Here is a 16,662-nt window from a genome sequence, read left to right on the forward strand (position 1 = left end):
AGGACACCCTGCTGCAGAGGGGCTGCACAGATCGACAGTAGTCACCCTTGGTCAAGAGCACTCTGGAAACAGCTTGGAATATAAAGAGACATAAGGCAGCTAAGTGTTGTTACCTCAGGATTCTTCATCCTCCTAAGATAGACCTTGAACCTATGACCTAAGGCCTTGAGGGCAATGACCACCCTTGTCCCATGGATTAGCAAATACCTATTTTATATTACAGTTTATACATATTTACAGAACACGTCACTACAGAAAACTGGGTATACCGTCCCATCAGGAGCCTGCACAGCTGTTGCTTGTGTTGAAAGCAGCAGGGCCCATCGCCTCGGTTTCCACTCAGGTCCTAGGCATGGCCATCCCGTTGTCCACAGGCTGCGCCAAACCCCTCCTTGGTCTCCAGAAAACAGAGACAGAAGTGGTCCTTGCTAAGGAGGGCCAAGGAATCCCCATTCAAGTGCCAGCACAGTCCAAGCACTGGGAAGTCACCTAGAGAGACAGGTGGTCAGGGTCAGAGCAGAGACCAGGACCAGAGAGGGCATCCTACGGATTAAGTGAGGATCCTGGCGAGCCCAGACTGATGCAGCCAAAGCCTATAAAGCTTGGGCAGCAGGTCCCGTGTCAGGTTACACACTGGGCAAGGTCCTGCAAGTTTGCTAAAAGCTGTGGGGGTGGGGGGCATGCCACTGCTACGCACGAGCCACCGTGTCCACGAGCCACCGTGTCCGTTGGCTGGGATATGCTCACCTTCCCCAGGTACCTGCACGGACACACAGCCTGCGGGGGACCACAGGTACACCTTGCTCCCGCCTGTACAGATGGCCAGCCTTGGCTGCTGTGGGTCCCACTGAAATGAGCGCACTGGAGACAAATGCTCCAGTACCACAAACAGCTTCAGCTTCTGAATGTCCCAGACCCAGACAGCATTGGGGACATTGTCTGCAAGGAAACAGATAGGGCACCATGTCAGTGCCGGCCCTCTTTCGAGCAAACCTGGCTCAAAGGATGTACTAGGTTTCTTTCTCAGGGACTAACACCCGAAACAAAACAAAAAAGACCCCCAAAGGCTATAAATCCCTCCTTTTTCCCTGTGGTTTTTACATTTGTAATTGTGAAACTATGCAAACAAACCCAGAGCCACAGAGGCCAATGCTGGAGGGAGTAGGCGGTCAGCCAGGGCGTGGGCTGACTAGCTAGGAGCTGCTGTGCAGACCTTCCACAGGGAGAAGAGCGCACAGCTGCCCTCCTGAGCTGCTTCTCATTCATTTCTGCTCTGGGCGTCAAGGGGTGCAGGGAGCAGCTGACCCTGTCCAGGAGTATGACACTGACCGTTTCTTGTTGCCAGGAAGTAGCTGTCAGAACTGAAAGCCAGCATCCCTACTCCCATCCTAGGGTTCGCTCTGTCAGCTACCGGCTTCAGAGTCTGCAAGGCAACTGGCCCAGAGGTGATCTCATCTGGAACACAGCAGGGAGGACATGCGAGGTGCTGGTTAAAGGGGGGAAAGGAAAGCAGGCCAGCGAGTATGCAAGAGATCTGCTGTGGGAAGAGGCCTGCTCACAAGTTCCCCAGGGGACAACCGTTCTATTCCGCTGCTGAAAGGGCCCCAAGTGGGGACAGGCCTATGCAGTCTGGAGCCCACAGGAAGGGTATAAACATGATCAGGTCTGCTTTCTGAGCTAGTCCCAGCTGCTTGAACATCTGGCCGGTCTACCCATCACCAGCATCTGCACAGGCGGCCGCCCTTTTCCAGCTGGGAGGTGAAGGAAGATTATCACCTGGCAGAAGATGTTATCTAAGCACCAACCAAGACGAGCAGCACCTCTCAAGCCTGGCTGCCCTCAACCCTCCAAGCCTGCATGCAGGTCCCTGCCCATTTCCCTGCAGGGCAAGAAGTGAAAAGGCTAAGCTACCAAGTACATGTCTGCTCCTGTTCTCTCTCCTCCCAAATCCCTCTGAGGTCCATCAGAGAACTGTCGACGGCCAGGACTGTTAAGCTACTGTGACAGGTGGGATGAGGGCACACGGACTGCAGGGCAGTGTGGGAAAGGTGAGCTTCACAGGAGAGCACTGGTCTATGCTGCAGGGAGCTTGAGACCCCAGCTGAGATTTCCCCCACCCCACCTGAGATTCACATGGAAGAGGATTCTCATCTGAGACAAAGCACAGGCTTTCTCCCTCTGCTGCTTACATTTGCTCTCTGAGGTAGAGAGGCCACCAGCCATTGCTCGGGGTGGTGGGAAGGACAGGTGGCCCAGCCCCAGCTGTGGGATCTTCTCAGCTTCTTTATACACAACCTGAAAAACATGATTTGACCACTAACCAGTTTGTGACAAGAACCAGGGACTCGGGAAGGTGGCCAACTTAAGTGCCAGACATCACGGTTACTGGGAAGAAGAGCACCAGTCAGACCCCTTGCAGTGAAGGACAGCTCAGCTGCCACCTCAGTCCTGCTGACCAGGCTGTTCTGTAGAGATGGGCCCTGACTACATGGCTGTGTCATGGTAAACAATGTCACAGCCATGCAGAAGTGGCTTGTGTGGGTGCCAGGCCAGAGGACAGTGAGCAGCAAGCCTGTGGGAGCAGCAAACAGCCAGGCACAACAGACTCGCTGCTAGTGTGGGTCTTAAAGCCCATGAGCTGGGGCTCGGCTGCCAGCAACGTTAAACAGTGTATGGGGGATAAGGCAGGTCACTGGAGGTGTGTCTTCAAAGCCGGTATTGGGACCTCGCCTGTCCTTCCTCTCTCCTGACCACTGTAAGATTAGCTTTGCCCTGCCATCTGCTCCTTACCACAGTGTGCTGCCTTGACACAAGCCCAGAGTAAGAAGGCAAAAGGTCCACGGACTGAAGCCCCTTTTCCTTTAAATTGATCCTGTCCCAGTGACAGAGCTGATTTATACACCAGTCCCGGTAGAGAAACCACAGCACACACAGAGACCTAGACGCATGAACCACAGGCAAGCTTTGGCGGCCTGCAGGGCCAGCCTTGCACCCTGCCGTCCCTCACCTGACCTCAGCCAAGGCCAACCACTGCTACTGGAAGAGCACATGCTAAGCCAAAGCCTCACCTCTGCCCAGCTCTTCCTTCCTCCAGGTTCTGGCCTGCAGCCCTGCCCCTTCCTTGTCCTCCTCAGGTCTAGCACCTCAGTGGATGGGTGACCTCTACAAGGAGAAGTCTGTCCTTGCTGCGGACTGAGAGAAGACAGCGCGACTCAACATTATGGAGCTATAGAACATGCCTTCCTGGTTCCCGGACCTGAGCTGCCCCTTGCTCCCCAAGGTCTGCACAGAACAACTCTCTTGGCCCTTCCCTGCTTGTCTGCACAGTGCCTGGCAGGACGGCAGGTGTTCAAGACTCCCCAGTCCCCTCTGCTAACACCAGGGACCAGCAAAGGACAGAGCACGGATGAATGCAGCATCTGGCTTAGGACAGAGGCACAGTCCACAGAGCCTGGACTAGACATGCCCTTGACAAAAGAGGGTGTGAGGGCGCAGGGACAGGAAAGACGACATCACAGTAACCGAGGAAGTCAAGAGCAGCTCACAGCACCAGAGACACCACCATGCTCAAGTCAAGATTCATGCGGACTTACTGTCTTGGGATTATTAATGGTTGCAGGATGCCCAAACTCGGTGATCATCTTCCAGGTCACATGATTAAGGAGGCGCACCTGGGGAAGGAACCATGAGGATGACATGCAGGCTGCAGACAGCTCAGGGAGGTGGCCTATCCCCTGAGCCATTTCCCACCTTTCCATCATAGCTCCCAATGGCCAGGAACTGACTGCTGGGGCTCCAGGCCACAGACTTGATGCCCAGGGACCACTCATAGGCACAATATGCGGAGAGCAGGCGGCCATCCAAGGAGTAGAGCAGAATCTTGTACTGCAGACAGACATGTAGACAGGTCACAGGTACCGAGTGCAGGCTTCAGTGCCCAGCAGCTCGCTGCACTAAAAGCACACACAGGTACCTGCAGGTGCGTGCTCTCGAGAAAGAATGTGCTGCTGGCCATGTGCTATACCTCCAAGCAAGTGTCCCACGCTGCCAGCACACAGCCATTCGGGGCCCACTCGATCCCTGTGAGATCCTGCGTGTCTGTGTCAAAGTGCTTCCGGACGACAGGAAAACACGACAATTTGAAAAAATTTCCTTAGATAAGTGCATTTATTTGATAACCAGTGCTTTTGGTACATGCATCATTTCACATGCAGCAACAGACTAGACAGCTGCGTGGCGTCCTGGTGAGTGCCAGTCATTCCGGGCAAGGCCCATATGCCCTCATCCTCCCGCAACCAGCTTCCCAGTGTGCCCCCTCAGATATCTGTTCATGGGTTTGAGGCATGCGTGCATGGAGGGCGATGTGCTCACGTCACAGCTCCTGAGACATCTTGCCCAGGGCCAACTCAACAGCATTCCTCCCAGCAAGACATTCCCTTACACAAATGAGGGTTCAAAGTTCATGCCAATGCCTGGCGTGCACCAAGTGTGCACATAAGGTCTGGATCACACACACAGTACTCCTGCCCTTTGGCCACAGAAACCTCGTTCTACCTACACCAGGGACTGCAAAGGCCCCTGGGATCATCAGAACACTGGCTCTGCCCCTCTCCGCCTCCCCCTCCCCCCGCCAGTAGGAGAGGACTGTCTTACCCGGAGGAGCTGCCAGTCACTGCACACAAAGATGCTCACATAGTCCCTGCAGTCTCGCCTCTCTGCCAAGGCCAGGTAGCGGCCATCCCTGGTGAAAGTTATTCCTGTGGAGAGAGAATGTACTGGAGCCAGAGCGTGGACAAATGCCCAAAACAGCAGGGACTTTACAGGGGACAAGAGAAAGAACCAAGCAAGAAAAGGGGAAGCCCCAGAAATGTGGTGGGCAGGACATTGTCACATGGGAACCTGACAAGCAGAGAGATCTCACTCCTCCAAGTCAGGGGGAGCCCAAGTACCTGATTTTTAATATGTCACAAATGTCACTGACTGAATGCAGGGCCTAGCTGGTTAATATGTTTCACAAAGAAACTACAGGAGACACTTGTGGTCAAAATCCAGCTTGCTATTTTGTGTGTCTGGCACATGCGTGAATCCAGACACACTTGTGTCGTGGCATATGTGTGTGTGTGTATAAAGGTTAAAAGACAGTCTTAGACGTCTGTACTCCCCAATGACCTTGTTGAGATTGTTTGCAACTGCATATGCCAGGCTAAGTGGCCTGCAAGCTTCTGGAATTCTCCGTCTCCAGCTCCCATCTTGATGTAGGAGCGCTGGGACTGCAGACTTGTACGGCTGTGTCTGCTCCACAGTGGGCTCTGGGGTCTGAACTCATGTCTGCAGGCTTGCACAAGCACTTTATACCCTGAGGTAGCTCTCTCGTCTGGTACTGCATTTCTTATTGTTTTTAGATTTTTCTTGATTTATCTTTATTATTCTCTGTTAGCGTATAGGTTGTACACAGAGAGCAGGAGCGCCTGCAGAGGCCACAAGTCCCATCCCCTGGAACTGAAGCTATAGGCAGCTGTGAGCCCCTGACATGGGTGCTTCTTGAAGAGCAGTGTGTGCTCTAGTCCAGAACTTATCATTTCAAATAAATGAATATTCAGTATTAGTGTAAAAAACCCAAGGCCAAGGTTGCTGCTTCATGAATGATAAGAACATTTCAAAGAACAGAGGACTAGAGGACACCTCCACCCAGACCCAGACTGTTGTTCAGCTACGGTAACACTTCAGACTACAAAAGTCAGAATGAACCTACAGTACACTTCAGTCCAGTGTGACCTGCAAACTGCTTATGGCAACAAAGAAGACAGTAAGATGCCCGATGTGTCTTGCTCCCTCTACTGTATGTTGTTTCTGGGATCAAGGGCAGTGATGCATACATATCCCATCATCCCATGCACTCTGCCCAGGGCTCCAATGGTGAGGGGCTCCTGTCCCTTTCTCCTGCTCTGGGATGCTCAGATGTGACCGTATGTGATGCCCTGACAGAAGAGCTAGTGAAATGAGCTGGAGATGCTCAGGGGTTAAAAACATACGCTGCTTTTCCAGAAAACTGGACCCCAGCACCCAAGACAGGTACCTCACAACCAACCACCTGTAACTCCAACTCCAGGGACTGGGATGTCCTCTCTGGACTCCACGAATGCTTGCATTCACATTACCCACACACACACACACACCTGATTATAAAAATAAATCTTAAATCTCTGCAACTCTTCACAGCATCCTGCTGTCAAGGAAATAACATGCAAGCTCTTGCTTACAAAGACATAGGAAACAGCACAGAGTGAGGAGAGCCAGGCGATATCTAAGGACACAGAGGAAGGTATGGCCATGGAGGATGGCTGGGAGGGGTCTGCTGCTGCAGCCACTGCTTTCTGCTCTCCGTGACAGACTGTGTGTGAGGGGCGCTGGCAGACTCACCCTGCTGACAGGCTTTGGGATACTTGATGTAAGACACAGATTTTGTGCACAGGGACCAGACGGTTATTCGCAGCTGCCAGGGAGAAGGGGAGAGAGAAAGGAGTTAGGATGTTTCCCGTCGCTAGAAAGACTTTCGAAGCTGAGAAGATAAAGGTGGACTCACGTTGTACACACACAGCAAGGTTAGTTTAGCATGCTTGCATGAGTGGCTGTGAGAGCCCTGATCGTCTCCAGTCGTCAGAGGGGACACTGACTCCACAGCGCAGGGCTGGGGCGACGCTCAGGGCGAAGGTCTCACAGCTCAAGGAGGCAGTGGGAGTTTGGAAACTTAGCATTCCTCCAAATGCCAAGTGTCTAAGATCCCAGCATGTGCAAGACAGAGACAGGCAAGTGGGCTAGCTTAACTAGAACTGGACAGCTAAGTTCAAGTGAGAGACACTGCCTCAAAACGAGGTGGTGAATAACTGAGGAAGACACGCAACATCGACGACGTAGGAAATCGCGCACACCCCACGACGCAATGTCACTTCAGTGCCCTAGCCTGGTAGCCATCTCAAATCCTGATAAGAGCCCTTGGAAGTGAACCCCTCCATCTGCACTGGCCCAGCAGGATCCTGTCACTGAGCCCCAGGGCTCCCCACAGCTCAGATCTCAGCAGCAGCTATGACTGCCAGGAGGGGCAATGGACAGGCATATTTAAATAAATACATGGGCACTGCAGACCCCAGGAACCCCCAGAACAGCGAGAAGATGGCTACTGTGCAGTGCAGCTCCAGCAGGCTCTCGAGGCCTGTCGGTGTTCCGAGAAGTGTGTAGGTGTGTCTTCCACTGCTGAGGCAACGGCCCAAGTCGGCTGTCTTCTTGTTGTCTCACAGGAGACAGGGCTTCCTTGCACTGTACAGCACCTTCATGGATATCCTGCCTCCAGAAGGGTACCCATGATCTAACTGTCCTGCGTGGGAATTGCATGACTCTACTAACAGATGCCTGTAGGGTCACCTCCTGACCACCAAACATAGCCATGGTAAATGAAGTCTGAGGGATTTTTTTAAAAGCTAAAACTTAAAAGCTAGGAATAAGGTAGGGCATGGTGACACAAAGCTTTAATCCCAGTCGTCAAGAGGCAAAGACAGGCATATCTCTGAGAGTCTGAGGACAGCCAGGGCTACCCAGTGAGACCCTGTCCCAAAATATAACAAAAAGGTGGCTTCCTCAGGGTGCCCCTTGCTAAGCCATGGTATTCCTTCATACCCGAGCTGAACAGTCACTTCAGAGCCACGGGCAAAGGCCTGTGATCTAGTTAGTGGTCAGCCAACAAAGCCATTGAAGGCGACCTGCACACTTTACTCTGTCCAAACGTTCCTCTCCATTTCAGTATGTGTGTGACTGAATGAATAAAGGTACTCTTTTTTTGGGGGGGGCATTAACTGAGGGTCTGAGATCTGGAGGCTGGACTCTGGTCTGCAGAACCCTAAGCATGAGGACTGCCAATCAAAGTTGTCTGGAAAACTCTCAAATGATCCCCTAACAAGCCCAGGCCACTTAAGATGCCCAGTGAAGATGTTAGCATAACCAGTACAGAGTTGGCCTGTAACAGAAGACATAGACTTGTCTTTGTTTACGTTGGTTTCAGGATAGGAGGCATGCATGTGGTCATGAGAACAACTCCCACAAATTGGTTCTCCTTCCTGCAAGTGCATTCGTAGAAGCCAACTCAGGTGGTCAGGCTTGGTGGCAAAAGCCTTTAGCTCCTGAGCCATCTTGCCAACCCTTTATAATGTTCTAATTTTCTTCTCTAAAATAGGATTTAAAGGGCCTTGAGAGATGCCTTAGTAGTTAAGAGCACTTGCCTGCTCTTCTAGAGATCCTGAGTTCAATTCCCAGCACCCACATGGTGGCTCACAGCCGTCTGTAATGGATCAGATTCTTTCTGGTGTGCATGAAGACAGAGCCCTCATATACATAAAATGCATGAATAAATCAATCTTTTTTTAAAGACATTTTAAAAAATAGGATTTAAAAATTATACTGTTTGAGAACTCTGACCTGCATATTACTCCAGAACCCAGACTTCCACATCCCAGAGTATTTTACTCCAGAACCCAGACTTTCACATTCCCAGAGTGTTTTAGGCACAAGGGACAGGATGGGCCGCGTTTGGCCAGCTTACATGGAATTCAGTTGTATTCAGAATGTGGCGGCCGTCCGGACTCCAGCAGGAAGCAACCAGCCCTGCGGAGCCCTCGTCGATTTTGCAGTGCCATTCTGGCTGCTCCAGTGACCAGACCTTGAGTCATAAAAGAAACACAGAGTTGCAGAGCACGGTTGCACCACCCGCAGCCTCTGTAAGGGAGAGGATGCTACCTTGTCACCTCAGGCGTCCCTTTAAAAGGGTCCGCTCATGTCTCCATTCTAGAACCTCACTTAGTTAGGCTTTGTGGATAACAGTTCACTGCCTTCCAGCACTTCCTAAACACAAATGCCTCCCACTCCAGAGAACATAGCTCCGAGACTAACAACATTTTAGTGCTTTTCTTTTCTATTTTTTAAACATCAAAAGTATTTGAATTAAACTATTAGAGAACATTAGGTATTTAAAGAAAAAAACTTTAGAGTTTCTTTGCATTTTTGTTTTCAAACCTAACTAGAGATTACAAAAAACCCCACTCCTTCCTAGTGACACCCCTGGGAAAGTTTCCTAATTCTAACTCTGCTATAGTAACAGCACCGGACCAATTACACAATGCCCTGTGAGTGCAGGCGCCCATCCACACAGGGGACATACATGAGCCTTACCTATATGTCGCATGTACCTGCCTACACACACCTGCCCCGGTACACACCTGCACAAGCCCACGTCTGTACATGGCACACAGGATGAAGAGGGAGTCTGCTGACCACTCTATGTGCTGGATCTGGTCCAGGCATGTATACAACTGAAGGATCTGAAGGGTCTTCCCATCCCGGATCACTAGCCGGTACTGGACACAGGAAGCCTGAAAAATGAGGCAGAAAGCACTCGGTAGTGTCTGCTCTACAGGAGGTGGGTGCCCCTCTGTGTGCTGTGAATATGATATGGGTGCCCCTCTGTGTGCTGTGAATATGTTTTATTACCATTGGTTAATAAAGAAGCTGCTCTGGTCTATGGCAGGGCAGAATATAGTTAGGCAGAAAAGCCAAACTGAATAGAGGGAGGAAGACGGCGGAGTCAGGAAGACACCAACAGCAGCCAAAGGAGTAAGATGCCAGGGCATTACCGGTAAGCCACAGGGCACGTGGCAATACACAGATTATTAGAAACGGCTTAATTTATATGTAGAGCCAGCTACTAAGAAGTCTGAGCCATCGGCCAAGCAATTATAATTAATATTAAGCCTCAGAGTGGTTATTCAGGAACGGCAGGTGGGAGAGAATCCTCCAGTTACAACAGTGAGGCCGTGCCTCAGTGGTCACCTCCTTTCCTCCTGGTCTGGCATGTTTCAGAGCTACCAGTAATTACATAGCTCGTTCCAAAATTAAAAGAAGAGAAAGCTGGCGCATACGGAGATTTAAACATTCTACCACGCAGTTTCATCATTGTGCACACTGCACTTCTGTCAAACATTCAACTGGAATCCCCAGATTTGTGCAAGTAAATTTATTGTTTTCAAAAATTAGATTGGTGTGCACACCTGTAATCCCAGCACTGGGGAGGCAGAGACACGCAAACTCCTCAGTTTGAAGCAACCCTGGTCTGTAGAATGAGTTCCAAGACAACCAGAGCTACATAGGGAAACTCTATCCTGAACCACCCCCACCACCAAAAACAAAAGAAAAAAAAGAAAAAAGAAAGAAAAGGAAAGGGGGTTTTTGCTTGGGTGTGATGGGACACACCTGTAACTACCGCTCTAGGGAGATGCCAGCTACTTGCTAAGTCTGAGGTCAGCTTTGCATATTACACTATAGTCTAAAAGAACTTACACTCGCCTCAGATGCAAGTTTGGATTCCCAGAAGTCACATAAAACTGGGTGTACTTGTTTATAATGCCAGTGTTCCTGTGGTCAGAGGGGAGGCAGAGACAGGGTGGGTCAGCCAGCCTGGTGTGTGCAGCAGAGAACAAGAGACCTTGAACGGAACAAGGTGGAAGTCAAGCAGTCATATTCCAGTTGTCCTCTGCCCTCTGTGTGCGTGGCCCCATGTACAGCTGCACACTAACAGACACACGTGCATGTGGTGCACAGGCAGACTGAAAAAAAAGGAAGTCTAATTCGTCTTCTGTGGGAAAAGCGCAAGGGCCAAGTGCAGGTTAGAACTAGGGCCTAGCACAGGACTTAGGCTTTCACAGGACAGCCTTGTGAGCTGTGAATTCCAGAGTTACCAGGTCCAATGAATTCTTTAGGAACCATTGAAGACACTGAAGCAGGAAGCATGGGCCAGCTCTGCCCAGTATGGCAAGACTCCCGAGAGACAATTACCAGGAGTTTCACAACATTCTGATGAGTGGGCAGTGCCAAACACAAACATCAGATAACTAAATGAAACCTCCTTGCTGTTCACAAGAACTTTCAGGAAAACAACCCTAATCTGCCGAGATACTTGGAAAAAGGTAAAATGTATCGAGGTAGAAATGCTGTGTGAGTTCTCTCCTTCCACCTTTCCATGGGTTCTAGAACTCAAGGTCAGGCTTGCATGCAGTAAAAGGTAAAATGTATCAAGGTAGAATATGCTTGTGTGTGTGTGTGTGTGTTGTGTGCGCGCACACGCGTGTCTGTGTGAGTTCTCTCCTTCCACCCTTGCATGGGTCCCAGAACTCAAGGTGTCGGGCTTGCACAGCAGTACCGTAATCTTCTAAAATTACCTCTATTCTGACACTCACTCCCTACTTTCGTAGAATGACACATAAGGCGGTTAAACAGTGTCTCAAAGGCCTGGATAAACACAGCACAAGTGTGGATTAAGAACCAAAATAGCCAGGCAGTGGTGGTGCACGCCTTTAATCCTAGCACTCGGGAGAAGAGGTAGCTCTCTAGAGGCCTACCTCACTAGAGTGAGTTCCTGGGCAGCCAAGACTGCACAGAGAAACCTTGTCTAAAGATGATCAATGCATAAAAGAAGCGCATTAAAAAGCATGGTTACATTTGTATGCGGGGAGGGTCATGCACTGGCTGTGGCTTATGTGGAGGTTAAAAGGCAGCTTGCACATGTCATTCTGCCCTTCCATTATGTGGGCCCTAGCGATGGGACTCAGATCAATAGGCTTAGCGCAGCTACCGTTACTGGTCCAGAACCATAGTTTTTATAAGCCGAGTTTTGTTTTTGTTTTCCCTGATGGCTTCCTAATGCCAATGGTCATATGGGTGTCTGTCACCCATAGAATGGACAGCTGACATCCAACACTGGGACTGAAAGCTAGTTACTTAAATCATCTGCATGTCATGGAGGAGAAGTAGCGCGGACCAAAAGGAGGGCGCCATTTAACCAGCTTACACGCGAGTAAACATAAACTACGCCGTTTGTGACAAAGTAACAATGAGCTGGCATCGCCTAACCCAACTTTGACAAAGGGAAACTGGAGCCGGGAGGCTGGCATCCTCCCAACCCGCGCCACCTGTTCCAGGTCCCCCTCCCTACCATGACCACCTGCCAGAATATCGACCTACCCCCAGCTCCATCCTTGCCCTGCCCAGGCCACCCGCTCCACACGCCCCTTCCCTACCCCGGCCCCCTGCCAAGACCCCTCTAGCCCGGCCTGGCTCAGGCCCTCTTTCCACACCCTGATCATCTACCTAGATCTCCCCCGTCCGGCCCAAAACTCCTCCGCCTGGTGCCCCGCTTCGTCTGGCTCGAGTCCCCCTGGCCGCCCCCCTCTTCCCGCTCGGGCCCCCTTTCCGTCCCCCTTCGACCCGCTCTGGCCCCCTGCACAGGTCGCGCGCCCACGCACAGGTAATGCCCCGCGCACCGCGGCTCACCAGGTACTTGCCGTCCGGGGAGAACCTGCAAAGCAGGCCCGAAAGCTTGAATGATTCCGAAAAGTTCATGGCCGCGGCCAGCCAGGGCCAGCAGCGCCCTAAGGTACCGCCCGCAACCGCCGCGGGCCGCGGCCGGAAGTATGAAGGCGGAAGCAAGTGGAGCCAATGGGAGCCTCGAGCGGCCGCGCGGCATTGTGGGGCGGGGAGTCCGAGCTCGTGCCTTAAAGGCGCCTAGCGCCTTTGCGCCATAAAGGATCTGTGTGCAAGCCGCGGAACTCGTGGCTGAATTTTGACTTCAGATAAGTCACAATATAAATATGTTCCCAGATGTTACATGGGACATACTTAGACTAAAAAACTCCCTTATCTAAAATTCAATATTTAACTAGGCGTCTGTACTTGTAAACAAACATTTGTTTACATGTAAATACATATTTAAGTATGTAGTCGTATGCAGATAAACCTATTTTAGTATGTAACAAAGTTTCTGTTTACAGGGGTTAGGGGCGCGGCTCAGATGGCAGAGTGCTTGTTTAGCATAAATGAAACTCTGGTTTCGGTCCCCAGCACCGCCTAAACCCGGCACGACTGTGCACACCTTTAATCCCAGACCTGAAGGCAGAGGCGGCGGCAGTTCAAGGTCATCCTCCGTTAATTACGAAGTTTGGGGACGTCTTAGCCTACAGGAGATCCTTTCTCAAACAAAACAAAGCAAAATATAGTATCTATTACAATTTATTTTCTATGTATTGTCTAAGTATAAATATAGGTTTGCTTTGAGGTTTTGTTGAGAGCGACCACGAGCAGCACGACCTCGTGATGCTCAGGTGCTTCGCAAGTCTAGAGCGAAACGAAATCGTAGGCGCGTGGATCAGCTCACCTTCCTGGATGTTAGAGTGTGAATTTAGAGGCTCTTGATGGCAGCCCTGCTAGGCGTCTGTGGGGCAGAGCGCCAACCGGGCTTCAAGCCCCGCTCGCTCCCCAAAGAGCCCTGCTCCTCCTGACTCACGCGGCGTCCCAAGTCCTCGGTCCCACAGGGCTCCCCATTTCCGTCACATTCTGGAAGCTGATTGCTCCTGTTTGCACCCAGAGCTTCTGAGGATCAATTTATCGCGCAGCCGCTGCCACGGGTGCTGGGTCCCGAATTCTGAGAGCAAAGCAGACCTGGTATTGTTTGGTTAAGCTCCTAGCTCCGAACCTCTTCCTCGCCGATACATCTAATTTCCGAGTAAGATTGAATGAGGTTACTTGTACCGTTAGAAGAGAACCTGGAGAGTGCCCGGAATGCTGGCCTTTTCTGTTCCCAACCAGTCCCAAACTTGCTTGTCCCCACCCTGCACCTAGCAATCGGCCTGGTTCATGGTCAGACTTTCAGTGAGAGGGGGAAATCGGGTCTGTGCCCAACCTCTTCTCTTGCAATGCCACTGGTGACACTAACATAACTTCGAGAGCGCGTGGGAACGAACATCTAGGGCTAGGACCACCCTGCGGAGCCACTAAGGGGTTCCATAACCACGCAAGGCAGGGCACACCCAGTGGCCGAAACCGACTCCCAATTGAGATGAGGGACCGCTAGACCGTTCACTTGCCCAGCGGCGAGATCGCTGGTAGTGCAGTAGGCATCTCAAGCCAGAGATGAGCCTGTGCCTAACCACAAGTCGCTCTGTGTGAGCAATTTCTGGGCATCCGTTGAGCATCGCCTACCACACCAACACCCACGTGCACTTTCGACCAAGAAACGACTGATACCCAGGGCTAGGAAACCCGGACGGATCCGGGAGGGAGCAGGGTGCCACCCGTGGCCCCAGGGGTGTATGGGTTCAGGAGGCACAACCTCTGGTTGAAGTTTGAAGAGTCGAACCCAGAGGGTCTGCACTGAATACTCTTTCCAGGCGGGCGGTGGTCTCTATCAGGCAAATCGAGAGGGGCTACGAACTGTTCTCAGAGGAGGAGACCCGCTGGTGCTCGTCGGTCAACGGTTCTCCTCCAGGGTTTCCAGTCATCATTTTCGGTCCCTCCTCCAGGTTTACTTCGGCCAGGGCTCGCCCCGGAGAAGGCGCAGCTACCCGGCTGAGGGCACTCCTGACCCCCTGAGTTACAGGCGCTTGGCAGTAGAAGCAGCCTGGGGTTCGGAGGAGATGGGCATCTGGGGAGAAGGCGGAGGAGAGAATGGGAGAGAGTCCAGGGCGTCGGGTGCCGAGTGTGCACCTGGGTCCAACCCCTCGGCGCCTGCGCACCCTTCCTGGCGCCCCAGCACCGCCAAAGATCGCGGTCCCCTACAGCTCCGCGAAGGGCTCCGGCTACTAGCGTGCAGTTCGGCAGGGAGACCCCGCTGGGGTTCCTCTGGGCGACGCGCGCCAAGCGGTGGCGGGAAGGAGGCGGGAGGAGTGGGGCCCAGACCCCGACTCGGGCAGAGCCAGCTGGGGAGGCGGAGCGCGCGTGGGAGCCCTGGGCCGGGGTGGCCGGCCCTCCTCCCGCCACGGCTGAGTGCCCGCGCTGCGTTCCCGCCGGTCCGCGGCGAAAGGCGCTAAGCCCGCGGCAGTCCCTTTGCCGCCGCCTCCCCGCCCTGCGCCCATATAACCCGCCGTCCCTGCAGCCCGCCCCGCAGCCCAACGAGAAGGCAACGGTTCAGCCCGGTTCTCTGCGACGCTGACGCCCCGGCCAGCAGCCAGGTAGGCAGCCCTGGGACCGGTGAGAGCCAGGGATCCCTCCCGCGGCTCTGAGGCTGGGATTAGGGTGAGCGGCAACCGGCAGCCGCGATGCTAGCCGTGGGAACCGCCCCAGGGACCTCGCGTCAGTGGCAGGAGGGGCCGGAGTGGGCTACCAGAAGATCCAGTTGGTGCCTCGGTAACCCTGGGGCCTGCCTCCTGCCCACCCTGTCCACCACAGGTAGCAGGTGATCCCTGGAGATACTAGAGCTTAGGTCTCCAGCGAGTGGAAGTTGGGAGGTGCAAGGAATGCAAAACCCGAAGGCCTTTCCGTGCATGCCCTGTAAGCAGACTAAGAGAGTCCAAAGCCAGCTAGAGGCACTCGGCCCCGCTGGCCCCGCTGGCCCCAAGACGCGAGTTACCTGGAGGGTTGTTGCCTCACCTGCCTCCCTCCCTAGTCTTCTAGGGAGAGAATCCAGGCTGCCCGCGCTGTCTCCTGTTTCAGATCAGGTCAGATCCTTCTGAACTGGGCAGCGCGCTTAAGAGATGAGCACATGTGTAGGTGCCTATCCGTACACACAGAGGTGGGGGGATCCCTAAGACCCTTGGTTCCCTATATGTGCTGTGATCTCTCTATTAATTAAGTGTGCACTTGGGACCTGATTTGCAGCAATGTTTGAGGAAGGTTGCTGTTGTGCTTGTTTTTCTTCATTTAAAATTCAGTGGTGTGTGTTCCTGCCTCGGTGCCCCGCATAGTCAGAGGATGACTTCTGAAGTCAATTCTCTTTTTCCATCTTATCGGTCTTGGGAATTTAACTCTAAAGCGTCCAGGCTAGGCAGCAAGCACCTGCTTGGTTTTTGTTTCTGTTGCTCTTTGTTATCATTAACTTGGGAAGAAAATCAACGGAGACAAAATGCATCACAAATTCTCCGCGTGTTGCAAATGCCAATACCCCCATCTTCATTCTTTGAATTATTCAATAAAAAAATTTAAGACATTACCTTGTGAACAAAAGGAAAATATTTGAAATTTTGCCATTCATGATTGTATAATTGTGTATGTAATTTTAAAAATAAGCGGCTTCAAAGAAGTCGCATTCCCACTAGTCTGGCGGGACTGGGCTACTGGTTGGCCTAAGTGGGAGGCTGCCTATCCAGCTCGGGTCCTTGCGGGTCCTTGCAGGATGCTGAGCACACCTGCTCATTCCAGGTGGTCACCCCATACCGGTGGGCACCCCGTTTGCAAACAGTCTGGGACAAGTTACTTAACCCTTTGGAAACTCAGTTTATCCATCTGCAAAAACAATCATAACAGTGTCTTTCTCAAAAGATTGGGAGAAAAGTAGCCATGGCGCTATATCCAAAGTGGTTAGGAGAGTGCTGGTACCCACCAAGTGGCTCCCAAATGTGCTGGCTTTTGGTCCTAGATTTTGACTGCACCCCGGGAAGAGGACCAGTCCACAGGTTTTGGAGAGATGGTGGCAGCAAGGCAGGAATCTGCCTCTGACCTGGGTGCAGGCTGGTGGCATCTGTCAGGAGTAGGTCCTGTGGTAAAGATGCTTCTATTTCATGTTTATTTATAGAGCATGCCCAACCCAGGTTCTGGAATGGACTTCCAGTGGTGAAACATGCAAAGGAACACAGC

General features: G+C 52.2%; 1 protein-coding gene across 1 annotated transcript; it reads right to left on the reverse strand.

Annotated features, from left to right (window-relative positions):
- Positions 1–213: 213 nt before the first annotated feature.
- On the reverse strand, positions 214–12,494 carry Wrap73 (WD repeat containing, antisense to TP73). The gene is made up of 12 exons (XM_057785568.1): positions 12,370–12,494; positions 9,264–9,416; positions 8,591–8,707; positions 6,421–6,493; positions 4,654–4,757; positions 4,025–4,111; positions 3,751–3,885; positions 3,594–3,671; positions 2,190–2,295; positions 1,330–1,455; positions 748–939; positions 214–489 (listed from the first exon to the last, which is right to left on the reverse strand). Exons 1-12 carry the CDS (start codon positions 12,436–12,438, stop codon positions 347–349), a joined length of 1,383 nt encoding a protein of 460 aa, XP_057641551.1. The 5' UTR covers positions 12,439–12,494; the 3' UTR covers positions 214–346.
- Between the last annotated feature and the right edge of the window lie 4,168 nt (positions 12,495–16,662).

Source organism: Chionomys nivalis, chromosome 11 (assembly GCF_950005125.1).
Source record: "Chionomys nivalis chromosome 11, mChiNiv1.1, whole genome shotgun sequence".
Classification (NCBI taxonomy): Eukaryota; Metazoa; Chordata; class Mammalia; order Rodentia; family Cricetidae; genus Chionomys; species Chionomys nivalis.

Excerpts from the sequence above, each read along its gene's own strand:
- Wrap73 (XM_057785568.1), bottom strand. The coding sequence starts at position 12,438 with ATGAACTTTTCGGAATCATTCAAGCTTTCGGGCCTGCTTTGCAGGTTC. Across the intron at positions 4,112-4,653 it reads GTGACTGGCAGCTCCTCCGG|CACTTTGACACAGACACGCA; the intron begins GTAAGACAGTCC and ends GTCGTCCGGAAG. Across the intron at positions 940-1,329 it reads CTTCCTGGCAACAAGAAACG|ACAATGTCCCCAATGCTGTC; the intron begins GTCAGTGTCATA and ends GTTTCCTTGCAG.